This window comes from Lemur catta, chromosome 6 (genome assembly GCF_020740605.2).
Source record: "Lemur catta isolate mLemCat1 chromosome 6, mLemCat1.pri, whole genome shotgun sequence".
Taxonomy (NCBI): Eukaryota; Metazoa; Chordata; class Mammalia; order Primates; family Lemuridae; genus Lemur; species Lemur catta.
This window is the reverse complement of record NC_059133.1, coordinates 100,064,631-100,083,896: the sequence shown is the minus strand read 5'-3', so window position 1 is coordinate 100,083,896 and position 19,266 is coordinate 100,064,631. Positions and strand designations below refer to the sequence as shown.

The window sequence follows — 19,266 nt, the reverse complement described above, 5'->3', positions numbered from 1 at the left end:
CCGGTCACAGGTGAGGCTGCAGAGACGCACCGTGGGGCCCCCGAGGGCCAAGCCCCTGCCCAGGTGGGGTGGCTGTGCCTTCCCCTGGACCCTCTCTGCAGCCTAACGCTCGGGGCTCATCCCGCAGCTCGGGCCCTGACAGTGGGGCTGGGGCCGTGCAGTGCCACCCCCTGGTGGCCACGTCCGGTGGTGACAACACGTGGCCTCTCCTAGTCCCAGAAGCACCGGGCGATCCGAGGGAGGGGGTCCCTCTGCTGGCTGGGCCGGCCGAGGCGGGCGCACACCGACAGTGTGGCCAGCGGGGCGGGCAAGGGCCCAGCAGGGAGAAGCGGGCACGAGGTGCTCCTCTTCTCTTCCTTTAGCTCAGGTCTCCTTCGTGCCTCCCTGCTTCCTTCTTAACTCCCCGGCACAGAGCCAGGGCAGAGGCCTGGGAAGCGTGGAGAGAGCCCGACAGCCTCCTCTGCTCGCTGGGCCACAGGAGGGCTCCGGGAGGAGGCCGCTCTCCAGGTGGGGAGGGGTCGCGGCCGCAGGCAGAGGGACAGAAACCAGGCGGAGCTGCTGCGTCACGCAGATTTAATGGAATGCAAGGTGAGGGGCTGCAGCCACCCTGCTCTCCCACCGCCCTCACCCAGCTCCCCAGGGCCCAGCGCAAAGGACACTCTTGAAACCTGCCTGTCACTTTGCCATGGAGCAGGGAGGCTGGGGAGGGAGGCCCCAGCTCGGAAGGAGGATTCCAAAATATCCCCTTTTGTCTTATCCACCCAGCTGGGGGCAGGGAAGTGCAAGGCTGCCGTGGCCCCTGCCCCCTGCAGCTGGCCCCACAGCCAGGCCCCTGGGCACCGTGGGGGGCCTGCCCCTAGCAGTGAGACTCCAGTTCTGTGAGTCTGAGCAGTGAGGTCCTGGGGGTGGCAGGAGCAGAGGGTCTCGCTTGCTGCCGTTGGGGCAGGTCCTCAGCTGGGCACACGAGCTGGCGGATTCTCTGTAAGGAGAGTAGAGGTGGCTGTCACGCGGTTACACGGGGCAGGTCTGCCCGCCTCCCATCACCATGTCTGCCTGCCCTCCAGGGACCGCCCTGTCATCACCGCCTGTGTCCTCCAGTCACCCAGTGTCTTCCTGAGACTTCTCAGCACGCCCCACGCCGTGCACGGCCCCCTGTGTGCCAGCCCCTACCCGGCTGGCACCCCCGCTAACTCCCTACCTCTCGGAGGGAGCCTTTGAGGGTGCCGAGCTTGTAGATGCTCCAGGCAGGAATGCAGACCATGGAGGACAGAGCCAGGAGCCAGCCCAGGCCGTCCGCCCACCACGGGTACGTGTACTTCTTGTTGTAGGTCAGCGGGGTATACTTGATCAGGGAGAAGAGGAAGGTGGCCTGGGGGTGAGGGCAGAAGAGAGAGGGGCTGGGGGGCTGTGCCCCGCGCTCCACGCCCACAGGGGACACGCTCCAGGCCTGAACGTGCCAACAGGCCTCCAGTCTCCATCCGCCGCACTCTGGCTCAGGGCAGCCCAGCAGCGGATTCCAGGGCATGCACCCTGTCACCCCAGGGTCCCTGGGCCCCTCTGCACGTGGTTGGCTCCCAGTTGGGACATGATTAGTGCCTGCTGGGTGCTGTCAAGTGTTTACCTCTCCTGCACCAAGAGTTTGGGCTGCAAGCACCTCAAGGAGAGGGATCGTGCCTCCTTCCCCCATTCCTCGCTTGTACCCAGCACACGGGGCTGCTCAGGGAAGCGCTGACAGGAGGGGAGGACGCCAGAGGGTGCAGCACACGGCCGTTTAAGGCTCAGACCCTGGAGCCAGGCTGCCTGGGTTTGAGCCCCAGCTCTCTGCAACTTTCTGGGTTGAATGAGCCGCTTAACTTCCGTAGCCTCAGTTTCGTCTGCACAATGAGGGTGACGGCGACGCGGCACGGGCTTTGTGAGACTAAATGAGTTGACACGTGTGAACACGCCGTGCCCAGCCAGAGCAGGGGCCCCGTGACTGCCGCTGTCCCTACTGCTGTGGGCAGGAGCGTTGACAGGAGCCGCACAACGCACTTGAGCGCCGGCCCTGCCTGTGACGCTGCATTCCCACCCTGGTGTCGGTCGCACCGCCTGGCAGCGCTGGAGCCCAGTTTATCGTGAAACGGAAAGGAGGACTCTGTCCTGCTGTGGCGGGCTGGAATCCAACAGGAGGAGGAACGGCCACCTAAGGCGACTTCCCATCCCCAGGGGGAGGCCTCTGGAGGGCTGATGGCCTCTCTACCCTGCTGCACCTCCATTGCTCCCTCCCGCCACCTGGCCTCGTCCCTTGCGGACTTCCTTACTGTGCACACGGCTGGAGTGAGGAAGAGCCAGCAGTATCTGATAAGAGGCCACGGCCTGTACCCAATCATGTCTTCAATGTTGTCATAGAAGCGCCTGGCTCCTACCACGGGGAGAAGAAGGGAGGGGGAGAGACCGTCCGCCAGCGCCCACAGTGTAGGACGGGGCCACACGCGGACTAGGATGGGCAAGGATTGGTGGACACAAGACATCGCAGTTGTCTTTTCAGATCACCAGCGGCAGGCGGAACTTGGCTTAGGTAAAGGCAGTAACTTCCTGATCATCAGGGTTGTTAAAAGCTGAAAAGGTTTGGGCGGGACAGGACATGCGCCCACCTGAGGTGGTCCAGGTGCAGCTCTAACCAGGATTGTGGGCAAGGTGACTTTGGAGGGCGCTTCCAAAGGTAGCAATTTAGGATTCTTAAGACGTTTGAGTGGCCGGGCGCGGTGGCTCACGCCTGTAATCCTAGCACTCTGGGAGGCCGAGGCAGGTGAATTGCTCGAGGTCAGGAGTTCGAGACCAGCCTGAGCAAGAGCGAGACCCCGTCTCTACTAAAAATAGAAACAAATTATCTGGCCCAACTAAAAATATATATAGAAAAAATAAGCCGGGCATGGTGGCGCATGCCTGTAGTCCCAGCTACTCGGGAGGCTGAGGCAGGAGGATCGCTTAAGCCCAGGAGTTTGAGGTTGCTGTGAGCTAGGCTGATGCCACGGCACTCACTCTAGCCAGGGCAACAAAGAGAGACTCTGTCTCAAAAAAAAAAAGGCGTCTGAGGTTGGGTGGAGGAGGAGCCCCAGGAAAACGTGGGTATGAGTGGTGGATGTCTCTCTTCTGTCTAACGGCCCTGGGGTGGCGGCGGGCACTGGGGCGGGGCCCAGGGAGGAGCCACTCACCATAAACCCAAGCCACACACAGAGACTCAAAGATGGCCACGAACAGCAGGCACATGCCGCTGGCTGCGTAGTAGTCAAAGAGCTGGAACACGTACATCCCGCCCTGCGCGGGGAGAGTGTAAAAGAAGGGGCTTTACCCAGAGGAAACAGATCCACCCCTGTGCCTTGAGCCTCACGTCGCCGGGGCACAGAGCAGAGCCGGTGAGGGTCAGAGCAGACAGATAATCAAAGAGAATGTGATTTGTGCGCTGTACAGCACTGGGCATATGTGAGATGCTAATTTTTATTATGGTTTTTGGATGGAAGGCAGATGAAATCAGACAGCTATGGTTGGATTATCCCTGAGAACATTCAGGACGGAGCCAGAAGCCCCGACAGGGAGTGCACTCTTGGCGGAAGGAGGGCGGAGGGGCTGGCGCTGGTCTCCTCCCTCCTCCTTGCAGCACGCACGGGGTGTCACCAGCCCGGGGCGCCCCGGCGCCCTTCGCAGTCTGCACACACAACGGCTCTCGCCGCAGAGGCCGCTCCCCCCGGCCCAGGCCTGCCCAGCCATCCTCGCCACACCGCCCTCGCCCGCCCCACAGGCAGGTCCAGAGCCCAGAAGCCAGAGGAGGAACTCGCTCCTTGTCCTGCTGTGGACGGGAGAAGGGGGCCCGGAAGGCTGCCCTGTGACCTGGAGCCACAGCGTCTGCCCTGCCCCACCGGGGCTGCCGCCTGGTCCCTCCTCCTCCTCACCGGGCCCCCTCCGGCCCCCCAGCCCGCACCTCTGTGAGCATGAGCAGCCCGACCAGGAAAGACACGACAGACACGCCGAGGATGAGGGTCTCCCTCCGGTTCTTCTTGCGGAACACGCAAGGGTACATGTCCACCAGCGCCGTCACCAGGCTCTCTACGCACACAAACTGGTGAGAGGGGGAGACTTGCAGGGAAAGCCAGCTCCAGGACAGGCCCGGCCGGCTAGCTCCCGCCTCCTGCCCCCGGGGCCACCCGGCCAGCCTCCCTGTCTCAAGTCCCTGGAGCTGCTGTCATCGAACGATCAGGGCTGGACCCACCCGTCAAGCTCCCCTGGGTCCCCAGAAGGGCATCCACTACTGACATTTGCCCAGTCCCCAACTATTTTAAGGTCCCTTGGGGCCTAAAGCGCGACCCTCAGTCCTCCGCTCCCCTCCCCAGCCCCAGACCCCCGTCCGTCAGGCTCTGCGTGGCCACCTCCCGGTACCTGGCTGTCCAGCCCCAGGAGCACGACCATGAAGAAGAAGCAGCAGGCCCAGAGAGGAGAGAAGGGCAGCATCACCACAGCCCGGGGGTAGGCGATGAAGGCCAGGCCAGGGCCTGCAGCAGGGGACAGAGGACCCAGCCAGTGCCCGGGCCGGCTGCAGGCCTGGGGCAACCCCACGGCTTCCCAGGTGGGGGCGGGGGACAGCAGGAGCGCGAGGAAACGTCCCCCCGAGTTACTGTCACCACCGCCACCCTCACCCGGCAGCCACCAAACCTCCGCCCAGTTGCCACCTCCCCAGGCACTGTCTGCCGCATTCTCGCTGGCAAGGACAAGACCTCCGGGTCACAGGCGCAAAGGGCTTTGGCTCTAAGGGCCCCGCTCTCCAGAGCTGCGGCCGAGACCGGGGCTTCAAACTGGGAGTGGGCTCAGGAGCCAGCACCAGCCCAGCGCCGCCACGGGGGCTGCAGGAGCAGCCGCGCCCCGGCGGAGAGAGTCACTCCGTCCTGTTCAGCAAGTCTGCAGGTGCCACCAGGGGAAACACCCCTGAGGCCAGTCTGGCCGGGGCCCTCCGGCCCACTGCCCCTGTCACCCACGGTGAGTGAGCTGGCACTAGTGTCACAAAGCACTAACACCCGTCCTCGCAGCCAGTGAGTATTCCATTCCTCTCGGCTGACTCGAGTGACGCAAGCTCATGTGCTCGAGCCTGGGTCCAGCCACAGCAAGCTGCCGCTGAAAAGTGGAGTCTGACCGTGACCTTGGCCCTGTCGACTTCCTCAAGTCTCACTTCGCCCACGGCGAGATGGGACGATGCCAGCACCTTCCTCCCGGGCTGTATCGGGAGCACAGGCAAAGTGCTTCACCCAGCGCTTGGCATGCAGTAGGTGCTTAATAAAAGTGAGACATTGTCCTTTTTAAACGATCGGTAATGGCAGCTGCCCAGCGCATGGCATTCTCTGTGGCAGGTATGTGCTTGTGAGTGCCGCTGTGAACAACTGCCTGTGACAGAGCAAAAGGGGACAGTCCCCGAGAACAGGGGACGAGCAAGGGGGACACTTCACAGCTCATCCAGATGGGGACCGGGGCTTGGTTTTATTTAAAAGCAACAACAACACTACAGGGTAGAAACCCGGCCACTCACAAAGGGGAAACTCCATGTGCTGATGCAGCCTTATCTCGAGAGACAGTCTAAAGCGAACAAGGCCAGGTACAGAGTCGCGTGTGGAGTATGCTATCGTTTGGTTTTTAAAAAGGGGGTAAGAAACAGAAATAGTAACATGTATGTATGTATTTATGAGTGTGTGTATATGTTTTCTCGTATATGTCTAAACTATTTCTGGAAGGGTAGACAAGAAGTTGATACCACTGCCTACCTCCAGGGTGACGCACTGGAAGCCAGGGATGGGGACAGGGGCGTTCCCTGTGTGCCCCCGGCTCAGTGAAGTGGGCGCGGCTGTTTCCTTCTCCCCCAGGTCTTCCCAGAACACACCGCTGATGGGGGGTGCGGTTCGCCCAGAGTGAGGGTGACACCGGAAAGGCCTCTGGGTCCTGGTGCCAAAAGCTCAGGCCGGGCCCGCCCAGCCACACCCACCTGACTCAGCCACCTGGGCGATGGGCACACCCTGCTCCTGCGACATGAAGCCCAGGACAGAGAAGATGGCGAACCCGGCCACAAAGCTGGTGCCGCTGTTGAGGAAGCAGAGGGCGATGCAGTCCCTGGGGACAGGGGAGGCAGGGGGGGACAGGCCGGTCAGAAAGGGGCTGACAGCATCTCGGACCCCCTGCCCCAGAGCCAGCGGGAGCCCTGGGTGTCCAGGATTCAGACGACCACTCAGGGTGCTGGTCCGGGGTGGGGGTCTGCTCCACCCGAACCCCACGGGGGCCCCCAGCTCAGACGAGGACTGAATCAAGGTTGTCCCAAAAGAATGAGGCCCTGAGGAAGTAAAACATGAACCTCAACATGACAAACTGCCACACAGCTGACCCTCCCAGCACACTGCCATCACGCATGGGACGCTGCCCTCTGCCACAGTCCCGCCTGGTATGCGAACCCAGGGGACGGGGACACGGGAGCCCCAAACAACAAAGAACTCTTAGTTGCCCAAATTTGATTTTGAGGCAGGTGCATAATATGATTTTTTCAGCTATATTTCAGCTCATGTTAACATCAGCTTGCATTCTCTGGGCATGAGTCAGCAGGCAGAAGGGAGCCACAGGGACACGAAGTGGGCCGGGTGCACAGGAGGGAGCTGGGGGGCGACGTGAAGATGGGGAGGCGTGAGGCTACTGGCGCGGCCTGGGGCGGGGCGCTGGGCACAAAAGGCCAGGCCAGGAGCCGGGGCTGCAGCCGCTGGGGGGCAGGGGAGGGACGGAGGGACGCCCCATCACCTGTAGCAGTTGTTGTGGTACTTGTTGTAGCTGCCCAGGGCCGTGAGGCAGCCCAGGCAGATGGCAAACGAGAAGAAGATCTGGGTGCCCGCGTCCATCCACACCTGAGGGAAGAGGGGAGGAAGCCGAGCTCCAGGCAACACAGGCCTCGTGCAGGGACGCAGGCAGGGGCTGGACGGAAACCTGTCCTCAGCCCAGGCACCCGCCAGCCCCGTCAGCTCCATGGGCTCCACTCCGCAGCTCCCAGACATTTCCTGGGCACTGCCAGGATGGAGCAGGCACCAGAAACTCAACGGAAGGACCCGAGGACCCACGGTGCAGGCGTGTGGGAGGGTGGGACGTGCCCTGGAACAGCGCTGGGCCTGCTGCTGGGGTTTCGATCCCGGCCCTGCCCTGCTGCCTGCTCTCCGCGGCTGCAGTGCTGTGACCTGCACGGCAGGAACCGGGCACAGCGTCTCTAGGAATGTGGGGCCTAATAGCGGAGCCACCGCGAGTGTGTGGCGCTGCGCCCCCGTCCCGGAACCCTCTCTGTGAAAACAGGGAGCGGCACCCTCAGCCCACAGAAACGCGTCTGGGAGGGCTTTGTTCTCCGTGGGGGAAGCCGCTCTCCCGCCAAACACAGGGGAGGTCGTGACTGTTGTCCCAGCTGGCCGGCCCAGCCCTGCGTGCTACGACTTAGAGTCAACAGCTAGAATAACATCCCCAAGAGAAAGAACATCAAGGCAACAGAACAAAGCAGCCCTGCAGATCTGCGGGAGGCGGGGGCCTGGGCTGCAGACCCTCCCCCAGCCCTCCCACCTGCAGCAGATGTGAGCACCACATGGGCACAGCGGGCACAGAGAGCTGTGGACAAAGACGCGGCCAGGGCAGGTGTCCCTCACATGTCTGTGTTCCTAACAGCAAGGGTGCCTGACGCCCCCGGCCGTATCTTTTCCCTGGCCCCATCCCAGCAGCCCCCAAACAAGCCCTGCTTTCCGTGACCCCTCCGTCCTCCCTCCCCCTCCCCCAGCACCAGGCCTGCAGTCCCCGCATGCCAAAGCCGCGGCCTTTCTCGTCCACACGCCTCACCCCTTCCCCGTCTTTGCTTTGCCTGCCCGACCCTCACCACCACCCTCAGCCCTGCCCCCAGCTCTCTCTTCTTGCTCTCATCCCCGCCACGATGCCCCCTGGCCTCTGCCCTCCTGGGGTCCAGGGGACCCCCGGGCAAGCTGACAGCCTCAGGGTCACACTGAGTCCTCAGCCAACTTCCCCAGTTGACACACTCACTCTCGAGGCCTGGAGGAGAACCCAGAAACCAAATCCTTGTCAAAGCTTCCCAGGTGATCCCAAGGAAGAGCTGCTGCGGGACCCCTGCCCCATAGCCCCTGGAGCCGGCGTCAGGGACACACCCGGGACTCCTCCTCTCGCTGCACCTCCACCTCTGCAGGAACGGACAGAGCAGGGGACGGTAGGGGAAGGGCAGTGTCTCCAGCGTCTGTCCCGGTGCCCACTGCAACCCCGTTCTGGTGCTTTCTGCAGGGCGGGCCTTGCCACCAGGGAACGGGGGTCTGTGGCAAGAAGCCCAGAAGACTCAGAGCGGCTGAGCAGCAAGGAAACAGCTCAGAAGGGCAGAGGCACCAGGGAAACTTTTTTAAACGTGAGGCAGAATTACGATGGGGAAGGGAGAGAGGATTTCGGGATTTACATCAGAAGTCAGAGAAGCCAGGGGTGGGAATGTAAGGCAAACCCGGGAGACAGGCAGGCGGAGCGCTGGCAAAACCCAGCAGGATGCCACGCCAAGCCCAAGCAGATGCCCGGGCCGGTCTGTTTGCTCCTTCGAGAGATTTCAAATCCTTTTCTCGTCTAAAACTCTGCCCTGCAGATCCTGTGAGGACAGTCATCTCAGAGAACCTCTGGCACGAAGGCCACTCTGTTCCATCGTGTCCCTGCCTCCCTCGGCAGACCTTGCAGCGCAAGGCCCTGAGCTGGGGCAGGAAGGATTCACCAGGGTCGGGGGGGTGGAGAAAGGCTCATCTCCTGGGACTCACAGGTGCTGCCCCTGCCAAGCTCGGCACCGTCTCCCAGCAGGTCACCAATGTGGCCCCCAGGACGCGTGCTCCATGCCCAGCGGTGGGCAGGGTGCAGAGTGGGCCACAGTTACCAAGGAAACTGCCCAGTCCTCGGGGGCACTCCGCTGCCCACACGCAGGCAGGGGCGCGCAACCCTGTGATGACGAAGCTTTGTGAACTTGGGCTTGGGAAGGATAACAAGAGAAATCGTGACTTGGCTGTTCCCCTCGCCCCGGAGGGGGTGGCGGTGGGAGTGGGCCCAGCTGGGAGGAAGGGCAGTGAGAACAGAGAGGGACGCAGCAGGAGGGCGCGAGTTCAGAGCTCAGGGGTTAGATGTGGGGCCTTTGGCCAAAGCCCCTTGCGGGGTGCTTGGCAAGCCCAGCTCTCGCGCAGCTGCTCCCCGACAGGCCTGCTGGGCGGGGGGAGCGGCCGCGGGGCCGGGGCCGCAGGGCAAGCTGTTCCGCTGCCTCCCGCTCCAGGAGCGCTGGTGTCTGGAACAAAGCTCTGAAGCGTCTTTGGCTGGGGCAGAAGACCAAGCAAGGAAAAAACAACTGTGAAAAACACTCGGTCTAGTGTGGAGAAAAATAAGTCTTTTGGGGAGAGAGGAGGAGAGAAACCTCTAGAAGATCCAGGAAAGACGTTTTCAGCTTGGAGTCTACCCCACCCCCTAATATTTATCTACTATTTTAGGTAGGCAATGGTGTGTCACGGGAAAAGCATGGACTTTGGAGCCAAACTGATCTGGGCTCAATTCCTAACTTTACTAAATACTGGCTGTGTGATCTTAGGCAAGTCACTCAACCTCTCTGAACCTCCCTTTTCTCATCAGGAAAATGGGTGTAACAAAAAATAATGTACGTAAAATGCCTAACAAATATTCATTTCCTATCTCATCTTCTAGAATAACAAAAAGCAGCCCTTAAAACTCTCAAAATAATTCATATCCTTTGGTTAAGATCTATGATGATGATGCAGACAGCAGACTTCAAAAGGCTACTTGGGATAAAACCCAAGCTCTTCCATACGCCAGTTTTGTGGTTCTGGTCACGTTTCTTAAGTTCCCTAAGCCTCCCTCCCCTGTCTGCCCCTGACTCACGGGTTAGTCTGAGGGTCAAACTGTGTCAGGCTCTCAGCGAAGTACCTGGCAAATGATAGGTGCTTAATAAATGTTAGCTTTGGCTCTTGTTTGTTGTTGCTTTTTTTATTTTTCTCACTCTTTTAGAAACAGGGTCTCACGCTGTTGCCTAGGCTGGAGTGCAGAGGCCTCAAGCGAAGTGCCAGGGTCACAGGGGTGAGCCACTGCACCTGGCTTCTTGCTGGTATTTTAAAAAGCAAGTCACCTCTCAGTGATAATGAGTTGACATAGATTTCAATACTAAAATAAAAAGACTAGTTCACTTCCTCCCTAAACAAATCTTTCATTAGAATTGCTTGTTTAAAAGTTTCAACGAGGGCTTTTTGAACACTGTACTCCCATCCCCTGCCCTTATCCGTCTACCAAAGCACACAGAGCAGACCCCGCGTCAGGACAAGACACAGCGGTCCACGTGGAGCATGCCCTGCCCAGGACAGCCCTGGGTGTCCAGCGCTGTTCCCCAGTGTGAAGGGCAAGCCTGGGGACGCCAGGCAGCCACCTGCCCTGTACTCTGCAGCCGGGCAGACGGGAGGAAGCCGGGTAAGGCAGCACTCTCCTGCCTGGCTCCCGGCTCCCGGCCTCACGCCTGGCAGAGACGGATGGCTTTGGTCTGTGTGTAGGTGAGCAGGAGTCTTGCAGCTTTCCCAACTGCCAGGCAAATGCCAGCTGGAATTCTCACACTTCCGGGGGAGTGCCAGCCAGATTCAGTCAGGGCTCTGGCAGGGCATCCCACCCGCAGGCACTGCTCTGTTCACCGACAGCAAAGGCCTCGCCTTAGCGTGGGGCTGGAATCAGGCAGATAAAAGCGCTGCTCGGAAACTCAGGACCAGGCCTGGCTCTCAAAACATCTCCCTCCCCACAGCCTCAAAGCACCTGGAAGACTTACGCTCCCCTCACAGCCTACAGCTGGCTGGGATTAGAAGGATGGCATCCCGGAGTGCAGACTAATAGCCTTATTCCCTGCAATCTCCCAGACACGGGGTCACGGCCTCATTAACTCTCAGAGTGGAAGGCTACCTGGTCCACCCGCTTCCTGTTTGCTGGAAGCTGTCACACACCAAACACGGCACCTAGAACAGACCTGGCACGTAACAGACGCTCAACACGCGTCTGCCGGATGAATAAGCTATGAGGGGAACAGGGATGAGCAGACAGGGACGTGGTCTTCGGGAGGAGACCACAAGGTATGTGGGGCTTGTCACCCACAGACCTGGTTCCAGTTGCAGGCATGAGGATGGAAAATTCTTTAAGCTCGCTAGGCCCTAATTTCCTCGCTGGTCTGCCGCGAGGGTGAGCTGAGATAACGCAAGTAACCCCCTTAACACGCCAGGGACAGAATAAGCACGTGACAGTTGCTGGCTTTAAGTAGCTGATCAGGACAAAGCCATAAATCAGTTCTAGAAATACTGAGCCCCTGTATTCTTTCTCCCTTCCAGCCCACCTGCCTGTGTCCTGCCTGATCACACCTCCTTCCTCTCAGGCCACCTGCAAACAAAGGTGAGCTTCGTAGCTTCGCCACTGGAGCGCAGCTCCGCGGCGCCAGGACCATGGCAGCTCTCGTGCACGGGGCCCCGGCCGACTCCTCAGCGGGCCTTCAGCCTTCCCTCCACTCTGCTGCCTGCCACCTACTCTCCATCAGCCCTTCGGTTCCAGGCAAGTCAAAGGGCTCACGATTCACAGAACAAGTCCCCTTTGCTTGGCCTGGCACTCACTTGCTGTGACCTTGGGTCACAGTTTGCCCATCTGTGCAACGAGGAATTGCACGGCCGATCTCTGGAGTCCTTTGAGCTGCAACAGCTGTGATTCTACGGTTTGGCTCGAAGCCTGCCTGCAGCCCTCGTGCCCGCACAGACGTGAGGGGGCGGCAGCCTGCAACTCTGCGATGTCCAGCCAATGGCAGGGCAGAAGGATAAGCTTATATCCCACCAGAGACTGGTGAGAAACAGCCAGGACGGCGGCCACCGCGGTCCCAGTGGAACTCAGCTTGGAAGAGTCACGGCCCAGGCAGGGGCGGGGAGGTTTCAGGGGTCGCCTGAAACCCTGCACGGGGACCCGTGGCCTGTGTGAGCTCTGGACCGTGTGCCCACCCCTCCTCCTGCCCTGTCGGCAGCTCCGGGGACGGCGCAGCGCCTTCCTACTCCAGAGAGTTGGGAAGCCGCCCCAGCGCCAGTCTTCCGTGTGCTGGGAGCTGCCCGCCCTTAGGTGACCCCGGCAGGCTCTTCCAGCAGCCGAGGGGACGGTCTGTGTTGCACACAGGTCCCCAGGGAGGGCAGCCTCTGTACCGAGGAGTCAGAGGACAGCGCCTAAGTGGGTAACAACATCTCGGGGGCTCTGCGGTGGAGCTTAGCCGCACTCCCCTCCAGCCCTCGACGCCTCCTGTCTTTGCCAGCTTTCGAACGGCTGCCAACAAGGAGAAAATGAGAGCCCAGTCAGAGGCAGGGGAGTCTCGCTCCGGGCCTCACTGCACGAACCCTCCTCTCAGTGAGCGCCCCGTCCCGGCCCCGAGGCGTCGGGCAGCAGAGGGACGGCAGACGGCGGAGGAAGGAGCCTCCTGACAACCGACAGGAACTCAGCGCCAGCCTAGCCGGTGGAGGGAGGCCAGGAGCCGGCCCGGGGCTGAGTCATGTGGGCAGCAGGAGGGGACGGTGGCAGGTCGGAGGGCAAGAACTAGACCGGAGGCTCAGTAGACGAGCTCGCCAAGAGTGGAGAAACGGTGGGGAGAAGGGCACAGCCCTTGAGTAAAGCTGTGAGGGGCACATTCGCAGCCCCTGAGAAATACCACTAGGGCTCAGTCCCCCGTGAACCCAGAAGGGTCAGCGTCAGACGCCTCTAACAACAAGCAGCTGCTCACAGATGTCTGGAGAGGGGCGCGTCCCTGCCCCCGTGGGTGCCCTGCGGCTGGGCCAGGAGCAGGGACGCCCCCAGGGCGGGCAGAAGCCTGCGGCTGCCCCTCCAGAGCCACCTGCCGGCCCTGTCTGGGGCTCCTTACCTGGGGGTCCCACAGGCGCGTGAGGTTTGGGTACAAGTAAAACTGAATTCCCTGGGCTGCTCCGGGCAGCGTCACCCCTCGAATTAACAGGACCACCAGCATGAGGTACGGGAACGTGGCTGTGAAGTACACCACCTGGCCAGGACAGAAGAGGGAGAGTCGGGAAGCAGGCGGGGGCGGAATAGAACGGTCAGGGCTCAGCCCCTCCTGCCCCTCCCTGTCACCCGCCACAGCTGCCCAGTCCCACCTCCCTGGACCGCAGGGCCACAGCCTCCCCTCACGCGTCCTCCCTCCAGCATACAGCCCTAGCCTCTCTGCACACTTATTCAGTGGGTGCTTGTTGAGTGGCTAAACGAACTTAGACGCTCTCCCAGCTAGCATGCTTGCAAGGACGGCCAGGGATGTCAGGTAGGAACTATCTGTAACACGAGGTCCCCGCCTCACGGAGCGTCCCAGCCCAGCACAGCCGGCAGCCCGATGAGGAAGGAAGCTGCCAGAGGCCTGCAGGGCACACGTCCAGAAGAACTTAGAACGCCCTGAGCCCTTCGTAGCCTCTAGGGCAGAGAGCACCCCGAATTCTTGAGTTGGGAGAGAATCATTTTGAGATAACTAGTCTTAATGGAATTCTTTTTCCAAAGAACTGTCACAGGGAACAGGAACCCAGAACAGTGCTCAGCGTGCAGGGTGCCCGCACACGCTGGTTACCCCAGGACCACATTGCCCCGGGGGCCCCTCCTGCCTTTCTCACCCTCTTCCACTTCCTCTCTGAACACTGCAGGTGCTCGGGCCTGAGTCTGGGAGAGGCACAGAGCGAGGAAGGGGGTCATAGGAAGCCCTCGCTGGGTCACTCCCTCCACCCCCGCCCAGGTCACGACCTAGGGGAGGGCAGGGAGCCCTGGGACGGGAAGGGCGCGCAGACCTTGCCTGTGGACTTGACCCCCTTCCAGATGCAGAAGTAGCAGAGGACCCAGGCCAGCAGGAGGCACAGGGCCAGCTCCCAGCGCAGGGCCCCCAGGTGCTGGATGCCATCGGAGATCTTCAGGACCCGCCGCCTGGGGAGAGAAGGGTGGATCCGGCTCCACCTTTGCTGCCAGCTCAGTCCGCAGGTGGCCCCCGTGCCTCCCGGCTCTCGTCCAAGGCTGTCAGCTCTGTCACTCAGACCCTGAGGCTGTCCTCCGCAGAGACAGAGGCAGACACAGATCTGTCCCGGCACGTTCGCTCTGAGTACTGGCTACTCTGGGGAAGGCGACAGATGCCAACATGCATTTTCTCAACCAGGGTTTTAGGATGTTTCCGTATCCGGAATGAGCCCTGGGAGAACATCAGGGCCTGGGCGGGAGGGAGGACAAGCGGCAGCGCCCAGGCGGCCAGAGCGCAGCGAGCTGGGGGCACAGGGGCATCCGCGCGGCAGGGGGAGCGAGGGACCGGCCCGCCCCAGGAGAGCTGCAGGGTTCTCACCTCTGAAACCAGTCCCGGGAGCCACAAACACAGGCCCCGGGAAAGCCACTCAGCGACTTCCCAGGGCTGGCGGAGGCTGCGGGATGCCGCGTGCTGCCGCGGAGAGGCGGCCTGCGTGAGCCCCCAGCCCCTCTGGGGGACACGGCCCTGGGGGAGGGGCCGCACTTACTCCCAGAACTCGATGACAGGGGAGGTGGCGTTCTCGGAGGTCAGGTTCAGAGAGCCGTTGGTCTTCTGGAACTCCACACAGTGCTCTGCGGGGCGCGGGGGGGAGAAGGAGCGGTCAGAGTGCGGCTGGCGCAGGGGCAGGATTGCGGGAGGCAGGAGGGACGGCCCGTGGGGAGACGGGGACAAAGCCGTCTGCACAGAGACCCTCACGCAGGGCTCCACAGACCCGCCCGCCCTGTCCCGCACCCTCTGACACGTGGGTGCTCGGATGTCCGCACACATTCCGTCACGGCGGACGGACGCTCTGCTTGCCGGCGGCCCGGCGCTCGCTAAGACTTCCAGGTGAAGCCACGACCTCGGGACGCGCCTGCAAGGAAGCTCGGCGGCAGACCCGCTAGGCACAGGCTGGGAGCTCTGGCTTGAATCTGACCCTCTGGGCGCTGGCTGTGGCCTTGGGCACAGTACAACTTGGTGCTCTAAGTTTTGATTCCCTCATCCCTAAAATGTAAATGGGAATCTCCATGCGGGGGATTCAAGAATACAAACGTAAAGTGTTCTTTCTAGCGTTTGCGCCTCACGCTGGAGTTTCACAGAGCACCGACATTCTTTTCTACGTTTTATTAGCACAACCATCCTGTGGGCTGGAACCCAGCTCAGCTGATTGTCTCGGCCCTCCCTGCAAAACATCTGCACTCTGAGCCTCCTTGTTACCTCTGCTGCAGCCACCTGGTACAGGTCACGTCGGCTCTTGGCTCCCACCCTCGCTCCCCTCGTCAACTCCCCTTACAGCAGCTAGGGTGATCTGCTACAGCTCCGTCACTGTATGTCACATCCCAGCTCAAAACTGTCCCCTGGGTTTCCCATCCCACGCAGAGAAAAATTCCCAAACCCCTTCAGTGGCCTTCAAGGCCCTGCCGATCTGTTCCCAACCCCTCTGGCCTCACCTCCCACCACGCCCGGTGCTCCCCTGCTCTAGCCACGCCGCCACGTCCCTGCGCTGCAAGTGCCAGCCGCCCCAGGGCTGTGGCACTTGGAGCTCCTTCTGCAAGCACAGTTCCCTGCCTCAATGGCTCTTCCCTCCTTGAGACCCGCACCCAAGGGGCACCTCGGCGAGGCCTCTCCTGACCACTCTATCTAAAGTTACAACCCCCACCCCTAAAACTCCCCATCCCTGTTTTATTTTTCTCCATAGCACTTCTAACGTGGCACCTATTACTCATTTATTTTGGTTGTGGTCTGTCTCCACCACGAGACGAAAGCTCCAGGAGTGGGGGGAGCTCGTTGCTGCACATCCCCGCATCCCCAGTGCCTGGAACAGAGCCCGGCACGTGGCAGGAGCTCAGTAAAGAGCCACTAAGCCACAGCACTTCCTCTGACACTTGCGCACACCCGGGAAAGCGGCATTTCATCGTGACAGGACGGGCTGTCTCACACTATTCAAAGGCCAGGCCTTGAGCAGAACCAGACTCACGAGGAGAGATGGCAAAAATGTCAAAAACAAAAGATTCAGGTATTGCCTCAGAGTGGTCTCGGAGACCCCCATCAACCCAAAGGCAGATGGGCCCAGTAATGCCCTGAAGCAAAAGCTCTAGACCACCAAAAATTTACAAATTTTTTTCAAGAGGGACCCTCCCCCACTCCCACTGAGATCTGGGTAAAATCTTCACCATCTGATAAGCTGGTTGTCAAGGGACTTCAGTGTATACAGGTCTAGCAAAATGAAAGAGGAAAGAGAGAGAGAAGAAAAGAAAGAAAGAGAGAGAGAAAGAAAGAAGAAAGAGAGAAAGAGAGAGCGAGAGAGAGAAAGAGGGAGAAAGAAAAAGAAAGAAAGGAGGGAAAGGAAAGCGAAGGAAGGAAGGAAGAAACATATATAAAGTTCAAAAATGAGAATAAAATGGATTTTTAAACCTTCATTCAACAAATATTTGTGAGTGCTTACGAGGCAGCTGTGGCTGCTAGGCACGAAAAGAGATAAAGGAAGGGCCTCTCCGGCCCTCGAGGTCCTGCTGACTGGGGGGAAAAGCGAGTCAGGAGACACACAGAGGCCACAGGCTGGGCGCGGTGGCTCACGCCTGTAGTCCCAGCACTGTGGGAGGACAGGAGTTCAAGGCCGCAGTGAGCTGTGATGGCGCCACTGCACTCCAGCCTGGGCGACACAGTGAGACCCTGTCTCAGAAAAAAAGAGACAGACATAAGGTGCAGAGGTGCCACCGGCCAGTGCAGGGACTAGCAGACACACTTGACGGAAACCGAACACAGTCCTGGGGCGTCAGGGGAGGCAACGCCAAGATCTGACTTTTCCCGTGAAAACTGGCATCAGAGTGAGGTGGTGGCCGAGAGGCGCAGGGAGTGCCGGGGGGGGGGGGCGGCAGCCTGGGCGGGAGACGCGAGGCTGCCGTGGGGTCCTCAGGGGCCAGGCCACGAGGGGAGACAGGAAACCAAACTCCAGACCGGAGCTGAGGATCTCATCTGGGCAAGAAAGGGTTAACCACGGTAGCCCGCTGCACAAGGGCAGGGCCCGCGTGGCAGGCTGAACCGGGCTTGGACACGAGGCAGCCGTGGCGCTGAGCGTCGGGACAGGACAGTGTCCCCGGGAGGAGCCACTGCCCCATGTGGCCATTGAAATTAAAGTCAAAGAAAAGTTTCAAACTCTGCAGCTCAGACGCGCAGCCACAGTGCCAGTGCTCAGCCGCCTCACGACGGTGTGAGCGTGGGAGAACGAGCCTCGCTGCGCTCAAGGCCGCCGTCCCTTCAGACCTCGATGCGGTGTTTTCACCGCACCTTTGCTGTGCTGGATGCGTTTAGAGACACAAACTCTTACCACTGTGCTACGCCTGCCTGCAGGGCTCAGGGCGGTACCGCGAGAGGCCGCGCGGGCAACGGGCTGCACAGCACAGCCTGTGTGTGCAGCGGGACACACGCCTAGGGCCACGCCATCCGCGTGCACGCAACCACACTGACATTCGCACAAGGACGAAATCACCTAACGACACATTTGTCAGTATCCCCGTTGCTAAGTGACACGTGATTGCAATTGCTCTTATAAATTCCAGTTGACCCTTGAACCACACGGGCTTGACCTCTGAGGGTCCACTTACATGCAGATTTTTCTTCTGCCTCTGCTACCCCCGAGGCAGCAAGCCCAAGCCCTCCTCTTCCTCCTCAGCCTACTCACCCTGAAAACCATGAGCACAGAGACCTTTATGATGATCCACTTCACTTAACGAACAGTGAATATATTTTCTCTTCCTTAGGATTTTTCTAACATTTTCTTTAGCTTCACCGTAAGAATACAGCACATATGCGCTAAGCAACTGCTTGTTCTCAGTAAGGTTTCCCGGCAACAGCAGGCTGTTAGTAGTAAAGTTCTGGGGAGTCAAAAGTTACACATGGTCTTCTACTGCGGGGGGTCAGCAGCCCTAACCCCGCCCTGTTCAAGGGGCACCTGTAGATCGATGCCACTCAAAACAGCTCATGCCCTGGACAAAGTCCAGATGAACTGTAAGTTTGAAAGGCCTAAAATAGTATCAGAAAGAAGATATGAAAAACAAATAAATGAACAAAAAGTATATCCATATGTCAAAGTAACCATCCTTCAAATTGATTTAAATAAATGGCTACACTACATTAAAAAGAAGTCAGTTCTATTTGCATCGTCTAGGAATTGGGTACATCGATTTCCTTTTCTCAACAAAGGCTGTGGCGCTCTGCTCTGGCGTGAGCTCTCCGCGGTCCGCTGCCGACCTCCAGTGCGTGCCGCGCTGGGGCTGGGGACGGGGCTGCCGGGACACGAGGACAATCCCACTCCGGTCACTGGTGGAGCGGGGGGAGGAGGCGACCGCGGCACGGACCTCACCTGTGTTCCACTCGTGGTGGCAGCTGCCCCAGGGCAGGTCGACGGTGAAGCTGCTGAAGAGGTAGAAGAGGGCCCAGGCCAGGACGACGATGTAGTAGAAGTTGAGGAGGATTACGATCATCTGGGAGGCATAGCCGATGCCTGCGGGAAACTGCAGAGTGGGGCTGCGGACGGCGCCGAGCCCCTGCGACCGCCCACGCTGCCCGGGAGCAGGTCTGCACCACCGTCAGGCCAGCGCCCCGGGGCCTGGCTCTCCCCCTCCCCCGCACCCCCGCCTGTGCCGGCCAGCCCTCCCCGTCGTCGCCAGGTTCTGAAAGCTCACTGAGTAGAAATTATTTTTAAAATGTGTAAGACTAACTCCAAGATACTAATAGTTAATGTTCCTCAGGATTAGTCTGATTCACTTCTGAAATATCGAAACCCAAGTTAAGAGCAGGGACAGACAATTCACATAGGAGAAAATACGAATAGTGAATGTCCTCTTAATAATTGTAGATGTGCTAAATGAAACAGTAATGAGGTACCATTCTGCATCTACAAGCTTGGTGACAGTTTCTACAAATGATATAATTCAGTGGTTTCCAGACTTGTCTGCACGTTAGAATTACTGGAGATTTACAAAATTCCAAAGCCCAGGCCAGGCCCCAGACCACTCATTAATAAATCGTACTCTCTGGGAATGGGCACAGGTCAGGATATTCTGCGGGTCCGCAAGGGCTGTCAATGTGCAGACAAGTCTGGGAACTGCTGACAGAACCCAAAGCTGTTAGAGATAGGGGGCAAGATGTTGTAAGTCAGTGTGACATATCCACGG

The 19,266-nt window shown here is 59.8% G+C and overlaps 1 protein-coding gene across 4 annotated transcripts in view; it reads right to left on the bottom strand.

The window, feature by feature from the left end:
* Nucleotides 1-566: 566 nt before the first annotated feature.
* SLC6A13 (solute carrier family 6 member 13) overlaps nucleotides 567-19,266 on the bottom strand; it is a 37,189-nt gene continuing 18,489 nt past the window's right edge. Inside the window, exons 4-15 of one of the 4 annotated variants that reach the window (XM_045554693.1) lie at nucleotides 18,453-18,593; nucleotides 14,598-14,682; nucleotides 13,890-14,022; nucleotides 12,971-13,105; nucleotides 6,799-6,902; nucleotides 6,002-6,126; nucleotides 4,414-4,526; nucleotides 3,959-4,096; nucleotides 3,195-3,297; nucleotides 2,301-2,401; nucleotides 1,199-1,369; nucleotides 567-1,000 (exon numbers count right to left, since the gene is read on the bottom strand). In XM_045554693.1, coding sequence (XP_045410649.1) covers nucleotides 857-1,000; nucleotides 1,199-1,369; nucleotides 2,301-2,401; nucleotides 3,195-3,297; nucleotides 3,959-4,096; nucleotides 4,414-4,526; nucleotides 6,002-6,126; nucleotides 6,799-6,902; nucleotides 12,971-13,105; nucleotides 13,890-14,022; nucleotides 14,598-14,682; nucleotides 18,453-18,593 — 1,493 coding nt within the window. In that variant the 3' untranslated portion in view covers nucleotides 567-856. The other 3 variants (XM_045554694.1, XR_006735902.1, XM_045554691.1) reach the window with 3 other exon arrangements.